The 11470-nt window shown below is 34.6% G+C and overlaps 1 protein-coding gene across 3 annotated transcripts in view; it reads right to left on the bottom strand.

Annotated features, from left to right (window-relative positions):
• Positions 1 to 3901: 3901 nt before the first annotated feature.
• Positions 3902 to 11470, bottom strand: part of LOC137622371 (MAGUK p55 subfamily member 7-like) — a 90983-nt gene continuing 83414 nt past the window's right edge. For all 3 annotated transcript variants that reach the window (XM_068352967.1, XM_068352969.1, XM_068352968.1), the window contains one exon: positions 3902 to 8566. In XM_068352967.1, the coding sequence (XP_068209068.1) occupies positions 8390 to 8566 (177 nt within the window). In that variant the 3' untranslated portion in view covers positions 3902 to 8389. The remainder of the gene's footprint in view (positions 8567 to 11470) is intronic.

Raw genomic sequence — 11470 nt, 5'->3', positions numbered from 1 at the left:
TTATGGCCCGGTGCTGGGCCAGTGAGATCATTCATTGTCTAGGTCCCACTGAGGGGAAAAGCCCTGCAGTTGCTTTAATGAAGTAATAAGAAGCAAGATGGGGAAAACAAAGAAGCAGAAATTTGATGCCGTAAGGATTTTTCTGACAAACTGACAATATTAACTTTTGAGAATGCTCTTTTTGCTTAATTTTATTAGTCGTCCATACTAAACTGTATATTGAGAGCACAACAAGTAGGTGTTGAATATTTGACTACCAAGGCTTTATACAATGCAAAGATAATGGTAAAGCATAGACAACAGTAATGTTTTTATTTGTTAATTTGGTAGTCATCGTACATTATTTAAAACTTACTGACTTCGTTTAAAACATAGCAATAAAATTTGTTCACAGTTTCACAGCTACACCCAACACCTTCATTCTCGTAATGATCTTTCGAGAAATGAGTTCACAATCACTTGATATCACTTTTGAGAAAAAGAGCTGTCAGTTACAATCACCAAAAATCACTTTTCACTTTTGTTGATGGGCTGTCGTCTTGTATATTATTTGGAAGAGTTTTGCAGCTTGCCAAATAACTATTTTGTTACTGTATGTCATTCATTCTCTGATATACAAAGTTTGTAAGTTTAATGTGTTCATCATTATTTCAGATGGTTGTCAATTCTGTATGTAGTAGCCTCCTTGCCCACCCCTTCATATATACAGTAGGAAGACATTGCTAAGGGAAAGAAAGATAAACTTAGTTTTGGTGGCTGTTGTAAAATATAATACATTGAGATACATCCTTTTGAAGAAGTTGCTGCCTATTCATCAGATCAAAGGTGAGGTCTGTTACAGTATCATTATTCCTTAGTTATTTATGTTAGGACACTGTTGTCTAGAACTGACGATGTGTACTGTTTATGCATTGAGATATTTGAATTCTACCTATAATCCAGCCTATCACTTTTCCTTGCCTTTTGTTGCATTTTGTCTTACGTGTTAGGGGGCAAGTGAATTAAGGAAAAGTGACCGTTTGATAAATTTCATGAGGGGATAGGCATGGTAATGCAAGCAAGTTAGTTCCAAGTATATGAGATCAAACACATAATTTAATGGGATTCTTGATCAAGCACATTCTTATACACTAATTAATTAGATCACCTAGCTTGGATCATTCAAGCCTTTATTTCATACAATAAGAAAACCTAAATCTTTTAGATATTAGGAACAAAAATTATTATAGCAAATCCATCCATATGAAGAAGTAACATGGTGAACAAGGGGTTATGAGAGTACAGTATGCAGTTAAACTCTCAAAATTGGCACTCTTGTTTTACAGTTTCAAAATTCTCAAACACTCCTTTATCAGTATAACCCTGTGATTATGAAACCACCTGTTGATTGGCTTCCTGATCAGTACTGATAATAGAAAATATTAATTTAGGAATGATTTGTAAAGTTAGAACCCTCTCATAATGTATTCTAAGTATTCCAGAAGTTCTTTTGTTGATCAGTGGTAAATAAAACGATCTTTGAAAAACATACAACAGCATTTGCATGCAAACAGCCATCTGTTATGTACACATATCAAGACCATGCAAGTTAATATGGTAATTTTGCTCAGCATAAGATGTTAATAATTTTCTTGTAGGGATGTGTACAAATAAGATATATCCGTTGGAAAATGGGTATGGAAAGGAATAGTAGTGTGACAATAGCTTGATTGTGTTAATTTTCCCAAAGCCATTGTTAAAAATATTTACTAGTGAATTTTTCACGTAGTCATTTAATTATAGCACAATTATCATATCAAGAATTCTAGTTCAAGTAACTTTTTAAGGTCGCAATTATTCATCATATGAGTGAAAATTTGTCTCTAAGATTCATGAAAACATTCACTTCACAGGATTTGTTCTTAAATGACGAACAAAAAATAATTCGTACATTATCAAACAAACCACAGCTTCATACATAGGAAGTGTTTGATGAAGCTTTAAATGTTGAAGATTCAGACAATTCACTATGGGATTTGCTTACGTGTAGTGTGTCATTCACTGATGACTGAAAATAGGATTTGTGACGAAATATTTTGTCATAATACATTTCTAATATCATATCGCATAATCTGTAGCTAAAGGTTATTCGTCTTATTTTAAGCAATGCTAGTCTTATAGTAGACTTTTGTCTGCTTCTGTTGCATCTGTGAATTTCTGTTTGATCTTATATCAAGAGAACTCTTATCCATTCTTTCTGAATTTTCATTCTCTTTACAAGTACAGGGATGCAGCATGATTCAAAATTTATACCAAGTTTAAATAATGTGCAAGTAGAAATTATAGTACAGTCATCTCTTGAATAAGAGGCTTCCAAGAAAATTATGAAGTCCACTCATTTCTGTATCAAATTCTATAACTTGAGAAACCACAATCTGTCAGTACCGTATAATATTGCATTGTAACTTATATATTTTTTTTCTACATGTACTGTATAATTAACAACATGGTTTTTATATCATTTTAGTTACATTTATGGTTATAGATTCTTTTAGGTTGTCTGGAAAACCAGTTTTCGTACAATTTTCCGACATAACATTGGTCACTCTTGCTTGTAAAGTCTACTTTGAATAGCTACATCATTATTGTGCATAAACAATAGCCAGTTGAGCAGTGACACATGGTTACAAATTCCCCACATTTTCAATTTTACTTCCGTACATCTAGATACAGATATATTTGATATTTTCATCTTAGGAATCTTTCATGAAAAATTAAGAGAAAATTACCAGATGTAAAGTTAAAAATCTATAATAGCCAACAGATGTGAAAAAAACACCTATCCAGACAAAGTAGGAGGTATCTGTGCTCGTAGCTTACTACTAATGGAACATATATAAACAGGCAGTGACATGCTATTATATTTGTTGATATATCTGGGGAAATATATTTCTTCTATATTTTTGCAACTCAAATTGAACTTTTCATTTTATAAATTCACACAAACATATTCTTTCTCTTATTTTACCAGCTAAATTCTCACATTTTATATTTTCATACAATTTTATTTACCTTTGAAAGGGAAAAGATCTATTAATTGATGTACTGTTTGGGGTACTCTCATATTTGAACTCTAATTTCTAGTGACCGGTCCAGTACACTACTCTATTTTCGATCTCTGTTTGTTCCACAATTTATCAATTCATGAAATATTTGCAATACTGAAAAGCACTTATAATGTTGTCTCCAGTGAATATCACCACTGCCTATTCTTTTAAAACATTATTTGCTAAATTTGCTTGATATTGTAAAATCACACAATTTTAACAAATTTCATCTCATATTTGGCATAACTATTGAGAGAGAGATCTTCAAAGATTTTGAAATCCAATGCAGGATATCAATTCAAGTGTTAATGATATGATAAATGTTTGGCTTATCACCACATGACTTGAGAAATTAGAGCCTTGCAAATTAAGATTTTACAATTGCTTTGAAAGCATTCTTCATTGTCAAAACATCAAAATCAATGCCGTACATGCTCACTGATAGCGCATGTGGATGAGAAATGCACTAATCTACACCTTCTAACCGATTACAGGCCAAGTAGACTTTGACAAGTAGACTTTGACATGCCTCAAAGTCTGTCTTAGCAAACAAGGTTATTGTTGGCTAAGGATGAATTATGGATTTTGGGTCAATAGTCGGTACTGGGGCTAAGGAGCCGGCCATTCAGCCCTTTTAGGCGATAGTTGGTACCTTTATTATTGTAAATTCTTCTTCAAAGGTTGTACAATCATAAAAAAAAAAAATTAAATTTGGTATGTTAGTAAATCACGTACAGTATATTAATTCTATAGATATGAATTTCTACTCTTGTGTAAGGTTCAGTACATTAGCGTACTGTGAAAGAAAAACAATATTTCCAAATATTTTTCTATATCCTTTGTACTTCAATGAGTCCAGGATTTCGAAACATTTTAATTCAGTAACATATACCAGTACACGAGATTCTGTTTATGTACAATGGGAACAAACAGTGACTTGAGAACATCTCCAGATAAAGTTTTAGTGTCAGAAAAATGAGTTCACTTTTCCAGTCTTAAGAATATTATGAGAACTAATTAAAAAAGCTTATGTCTCAAAGAGCCACAGCTTAAACAGCTGCTTGCGGAAGAACTTGACAGAAAATCATGAATGACAAATAATCTTTTAACTTTGTAAACAAACAAAACTCTAGAAGCAGAAAAGGGTGTCCTTCAATTAGTAACTATTTATCCTTAAAACCTTAACCCTCAAAATCCCTAAACATCATCATCCATTGCAACTTTCCCCAACAAAATTGCTACATGAATTGGAATTCATCAGATCGGAATGTAGAAGTGTATGGAAAATTACACCTCGTTATACGCCACCTAATTACCTACTGCACAATTAACACTTCACTAATAATTAATACTTAAATTCTAAATGACTTCAACTTGATGAAAACATGCTAAAAAATATATGGTTATGACTATTTATATATATGTATGGTATGTATATATATTTATATATGCTTTAGTACATATAATATATATTAAGGAATGTATGAAAAATCTATACTGTATTCTTAAAGTCACTACAGGGTGCACATGCTTCCCTAAGGAAGTATACAACCGTACCTTGTCGACTCCAAAGCACCCACTCGAATTTGGTTCTTATTGACCAGCTGCCACAACTTCGTTATTGCCACTTCTTACATATGATACAGGGAGGGCACAAAGCATCTTTTAAGGTTCCTTCATGCAAGAGCAGACCCATACACTGTACGACTAGATTGATGACTGAGGAGGTCCGAGTATTGCTAATTAGGCAGATCTAAATATTTGTTACAATGAGAAAACAAAACAAAAGGACATTAAAATTGCACCCAAAAGAAATTTAAAAATTACACGACACATTTACAAATCACGTAACTGTACTCGAGGAATAAATTTTTACACAAAATCAAAGTATTTATCTACTGATGTACAACGCCAGCATTTTGTACACGAAATGAACGAACACCATCCCAATTAGCATATCATCTCCGTTAATAAAATGCACGCACCCACACGTAAACTTCCATACCCACACAAAAGTTATGGAAAGAAACCAGTACAGTATTCATGACACAACAGGGAGACAATATTATTGTGTGCTGAGGTATCTTAACAGTAACAATAATAAATAACTATACATTAATATAAACCAAGATGAATATTTAAATGCAGCCACTGGGGGTGAATTAATGTGCTTTGAACAGTAAAATGCATTAATCACCATTCTGCTACCGTACATACCCACGCACACACCTCTAAGAAAAATTCAGCGCAATATAGATATGAGGCACGATATAAATTTCTGGGAGAGTGGGAGGGAAGAGGGAGAGTAATCCACTGAAACATATCTTGGGTGTTTACAAAGGGGGGGGGGGGAGTGTAGAGAGAGAGCTCTACCCTCCCTGGCATGTGGAGGGGGAGAGAGAAAAAGTCAAAATTTAATAAAAGCCAAATTCTTCAATGGCTTTTAGAATTAGAGCCAGTAACATGCAATAATTACATTTATAATCTCTATACAGTATTTATCATTACAGGATGAAGACATACAGTGATATACTCATCAAGCTCCAAGATATTTGATTCACATATTACAATCTACAACCTTCCCTCATAATAGTTTTTCTTTTTGAGATACACAAGGGATTCTCTTATTTATCTTAAAACTACTGTGGAAATCCCACTACCTTGTTCTCTCACTCATATCCTTGTCTCTCTTTTTTTTTTTTTTTTTTTTAACCTTTTGATAATTACTCTTAACTTCTTACAAGGTCCTGTACAGCACTGGAGGGTCAGTTAAATGGAATTAAATCCTAATTTCAATGAACTGGAATCAGTCAGTAGATCAAATAATACAGCTATTAAATGCCTTAGTCTTAGATGTGGTTGTTAGTACATTGCTGTGTGAATTACTCTCAAAGTAAAGTAATATGGGTAATTATATGAAAGGCTGTTCTTCTACAACATTGGTATGGTATGGTTGTCATCACTGTATTTTCCTATATAAATGTAAATATATATATGGATGTCTTTCATATTCTCTTGTAGCGTTGTGGTGCAAGATTACTATTCAGGAAATTATAGTACAGTATACTGTATAAAAAAAATAAAAATTTCATTACCAAAATACAGTAGTAGTTTATCACTTTTGTATTTCCTAGAACTTCATAAAAACATATTAATGCCTCAAACTTTTCCTTATTCTGAAATCGGCATCAGAATTTCAAGATGGTCTAATGTTAGATGTAATGTTATGTTGACGTCTTGTCTTAGATTTTACCATTTATGTAAATTTTACTTATGACACAAGTTAATATTATCAGTTAATGTTTGATAGATGAAGATGCATGTTATCAATAGTAATGCATTGCTAAGAATGATATTTTTATGACAGCCCTAACTATATATTCAAGGTAATTACCAAAGTAGAGGTCCCCTTTTTGTTTTTGTTTCTTTGTTGATGTCGGCTACCCCCCAAATTGGGGGAAGTGCCTTGGTATATGTATATGTATTACCAAATTGTGTTATAAATTCCCTACCATTTTTTTCCTTTTCCTTTTAATTGAAGTCTTTACTCCTTTACTATTCCTGAAACTCTTTGTCCAGATTTTTTTTTCTACATCCTTACTTAAACTTTTGATAAGTCTAAATCTTTTGCCCTTTCTGCCTTTCTATTGTTCTTCATCATCATGCTACTTTCCTCTTCCCTTTTCATCCAATCAACTAATCATCTCAATTGCTGTATTTAAATCATTCCACTCATCTGTCTGTAAAATACTACACTATATTACTTCATTGCTGGAATACTGTACAATAATAGATTTCTTTAGAAAAGTTACCATCACTCCCAATCAAAAATTTTAATGTACTGTACACTGTATTAAAATACTGTTGACAAAGTGTTTTTAGTTTAACAAAAAACTTAAGTGCACAAAGATTAATGAAATTAAATCAAATAAAAAGGAATTAAAGTTGTTCCAGATTCTTTTATGAAAACAGGTCTTAAATTAATAATATTTCCTAATTATTTCAAGTTTTAAATTACTGTACACTACTTGAATACACAAGGGTACCTAATGGTTAGGATACTTTGAACACCAAACAAGCAAACCACACGTACACACATATGTACCCAATTTACTGCAATACAAAATATTTATATACATAAATCTGAACTAATTTTTTTTCCATCTCCCACCCCCTCCAAAATTATATTTTTCATAATTTTTACTCATTTTTGCCTTTCTAAACATTAAGGGTATCTGGTCCCAACATCAAAATTAGAATGGCACAGCTCTATGTAAAAGCAAGTGTTCATGTGATACTTTTGTTTATAGCAGGCAGTGCAGTATGCAAATCTAATAAGACTTATACTGATTTCTACTACATTATAATGCCTTGTCATTTTATGTAACAGCTTATAAATTAATAAACTTGTTGCTTGCCTTTGATGAAGAGATTGGAACCTCCTTAACATTATTTTTTTATATTGCAGAAAAGCAGTTTTCAAGATTTTATTTTCCTCAAGTCAACTAGTTGTATGTGAGATGGGAACACAGTAGTCAAGTTAAATTATTTATAATAATAACCCTTGATTTGGGTCAAGCAATTCGTATGAAAAATCACATTAATGAAGAAAGCACCAAATGAGGAGGAAGATCAGCTAAACTTTACAGGTATATTTTGAATGTTAACATATAATTTCTTCACCAGATATGATATGATGTACATGTCAGTATTGGGTGGACAAAAGCTACAACAAATGGAAATATGAAGACCATCAATTCTAATTTGATAAGGTGTAAACGAGCCTTTTGACTATTTAAAAAGTTTGATTGGAGTAATTAAATAAATAATTTACAAGAGACAACCTTAAATCTACTTTGCCCACATTGAGAGTAATTCAGTAATAAGTAAAAGAAATGGAACTGCTAAAAGAACCATAACCTACTGAATGATTCCAGTCATAACTCGCATATAAAACCACATTTCAACTGCAAAATCTCCTATGAGAATCTTGATGACTAGGCTAATTCTACAACAACAATCAGAAGGAATCAATCTTCTCTTCTTCTATGAATTTCTCTTTTTATTAAAAAATGAAAGGCACAAAACAAAAATAAGGATCTGTGTTGGCGCTGTCACGACATACTTGAATAACAATGGTTGTGTCCTATTTCACAGTCGAGTTTCTGTTAACTGTAGAAACTAAGTTTCTTTATCAAATGCAGCAAAAAACTGTATTCTTTGTTAACCGTAGTGCATACAGAAAAGATCTTATTGCTGAACTGAGAAGAAAAGATTAGATGTGAGCATCAGATTGCACTGCATTATTGCACCCAAGATGCTGGCACCCACAGTGGTTCCGTTTCCACTTTGTTTATGGCAGAAACCAGACGCTCAAAGGCAGATGACAATTCGTCATTTACTATAACTTCGTCAAACCAGTGAGAATAGTGGAACTCGATTCTTGCTGCTGCCTTCAGCATATCCTTGAACTCGTCTTCCTGAAACATGAAGAACATTCACCTTGAGATTCCCTAACAAGTAAACAATAAAATATTGAATTTTAAAATGTGAGGAGTAACTAATTCACCTCATCAATCTAGACACTTTACCAATTCTTAATGAAGTGCGGATTAATTCTTAATGATGCACATCTGCTTTATGTGCAAAGGATTGTAGAGCCATTCATATTATAAACATTGTAATGAAAATACCACAATTTTCCAGTAAATGGAGAAGAGATAATACTGTACCTATTTTCTGAATGACAAAGGAGAACTTATACCATGTTGAATTTTAGAGCTATTTAGATTATGGTGAGAAAAAGGGGATAAACCTTTTGACTATGTTTTTGTGAAAGTAACTATAAAAGTACTGATGTCTTTGGTATGCTGATCATCCTTGTCTGGGCAACTGTTTGCAACCATTCTTACTTTCAGTAGAGAAAGTATCGGACTTAAATTTATCATATATTCAAGGTGACCATTAAGCTGTCAAGTCACAGATTCCTTTAGAATCCCCATCAAGGCAACTTGCATAAGTAACAGATACACTGATCTACCTATGCAAATGATCACCACACACTAATACTACTTGAGTAAAATATTAGCATGGTTTGTTTGATGGATGTATTGGTCAACCTCCTATTCCATTTACATCAATATACGTTTTATTCATTTCTTCAAAGGCTTCTTTCTATCTTAACCAGTTCTCTTATGAGCTGTAACTCTCCACGAAAATGCAGTAAATTCTCAAGATAACTTTTAAGATTCATAGTATGTAGCGAGAGAAACAATAAGGGATATCTTGGTTCTGATCCCTTTCTAGGACACCAGAATAAGGGATTCTCCAACAACTAATAGCTTCCGCTTGCAGTTGGGAGTCACTTCCACTTCCAAAAATTATGGATCTTCTTCCATTAGGTTAGTCAAGTATGGTCTGGGCTTATGAAAAACAAAACCCCAATCAAGTATGGTCTGGGCTTATGAAAAACAAAACCCCAATCATGGCACAAGTTCTTCCTGCCAAAAAACCACAGATCTCGACTCTCGTCTGCAAAATACTGGTGATGAAAATGATAAAAGGGTGTTTCTTAAAATTCCATGGTCATATTTTTAGTGACCCCAAGAATGACTCGATCAAGAGAAGCTATTTAATACCTCTCATTTAAAAAAAATGCTCAAATTATAACCGTAGCCCATGTTTACCATTTACTGCTAAGAGGTGGTCTGGGCCTGTACTATTGATCTCAAGATCTCATACCTATTGCTCCTCACTTGCAACCTTACCTAAGGTTTCAGCTAGGCACGAGCTTATAAAGGTTCAGAGTTTGTAATGCCATTTGGCCTCAATATAGCTCCCCAGGTGTTATAAAATTTGGCAATAGCAATTATCAAGTTACTGCAATTGCATAGAGTACAGGTCATTGCTAATCTACATAGCTGGAGGGTCTGGTTGGAGAAAGGAGAATATTCTTGTTACACCTTTCACCAGGACAACCATCTTCAAGGTTGTGGACAGAAGAATAATTAGAAATCCAAATGGTTAGGCCCCAAAGCAAGACTAGTTCCATAGAAGTGAAGTTCATAGAAGGTCTTCACACTGTAATGATCTTAGGTTTAGTATATAAATGACAAATTCTTAGTAATTTATATTTTTCCTAGCTATCCATCCATCCATATACCAAGGCACTTCCCCCAATTTTGAGGGGTAGCCGACACCAACAATGAAACAAAACAAAAAGGGGACCTCTACTCTCTATGTTCCTTCAGCCTAATCAGGGACTCAACCGAGTTCAGCTGGTACTGCTAGGGTGCCACAGCCCAACCTCCCACATTTCCACCACAGATGAAGCTTCATAATGCTGACTCCCCTACTGCTGCTACCTCCGCGGTCATCTAAGGCACCGGAGGAAGCAGCAGGGCCTACTGGAACTGCGTCACAATCGCTCGCCATTCATTCCTATTTCTAGCACTCTCTCTTGCCTCTCTCACATCTATCCTCCTATCACCCAGAGCTTTCTTCACACCATCCATCCACCCAAACCTTGGCCTTCCTCTTGTACTTCTCCCATCAACTCTTGCATTCATCACCTTCTTTAGCAGACAACCATTTTCCATTCTCTCAACATGGCCAAACCACCTCAACACATTCATATCCACTCTAGCTGCTAACTCATTTCTTACACCCGTTCTCTCCCTCACCACTTCGTTCCTAACCCTATCTACTCGAGATACACCAGCCATACTCCTTAGACACTTCATCTCAAACACATTCAATTTCTGTCTCTCCATCACTTTCATTCCCCACGACTCCGATCCATACATCACAGTTGGTACAATCACTTTCTCATATAGAACTCTCTTTACATTCATGCCCAACCCTCTATTTTTTACTACTCCCTTAACTGCCCCCAACACTTTGCAACCTTCATTCACTCTCTGACGTACATCTGCTTCCACTCCACCATTTGCTGCAACAATAGACCTCAAGTACTTAAACTGATCCACCTCCTCAAGTAACTCTCCATTCAACATGACATTCAACCTTGCACCACCTTCCCTTCTCGTACATCTCATAACCTTACTCTTACCCACATTAACTCTCAACTTCCTTCTCTCACACACCCTTCCAAATTCTGTCACTAGTCGGTCAAGCTTCTCTTCTGTGTCTGCTACCAGTACAGTATCATCCGCAAACAACAACTGATTTACCTCCCATTCATGGTCATTCTCGCCTACCAGTTTTAATCCTCGTCCAAGCACTCGAGCATTCACCTCTCTCACCACTCCATCAACATACAAGTTAAACAACCACGGCGACATCACACATCCCTGTCTCAGCCCCACTCTCACCGGAAACCAATCACTCACTTCATTTCCTATTCTAACACATGCTTTACTACC

Source organism: Palaemon carinicauda, chromosome 29, assembly GCF_036898095.1.
Source record: "Palaemon carinicauda isolate YSFRI2023 chromosome 29, ASM3689809v2, whole genome shotgun sequence".
Lineage (NCBI taxonomy): Eukaryota > Metazoa > Arthropoda > Malacostraca > Decapoda > Palaemonidae > Palaemon > Palaemon carinicauda.
The sequence above is the reverse complement of the archived record's forward strand: the minus strand, read 5'-3'. Positions and strand labels throughout refer to the sequence as shown.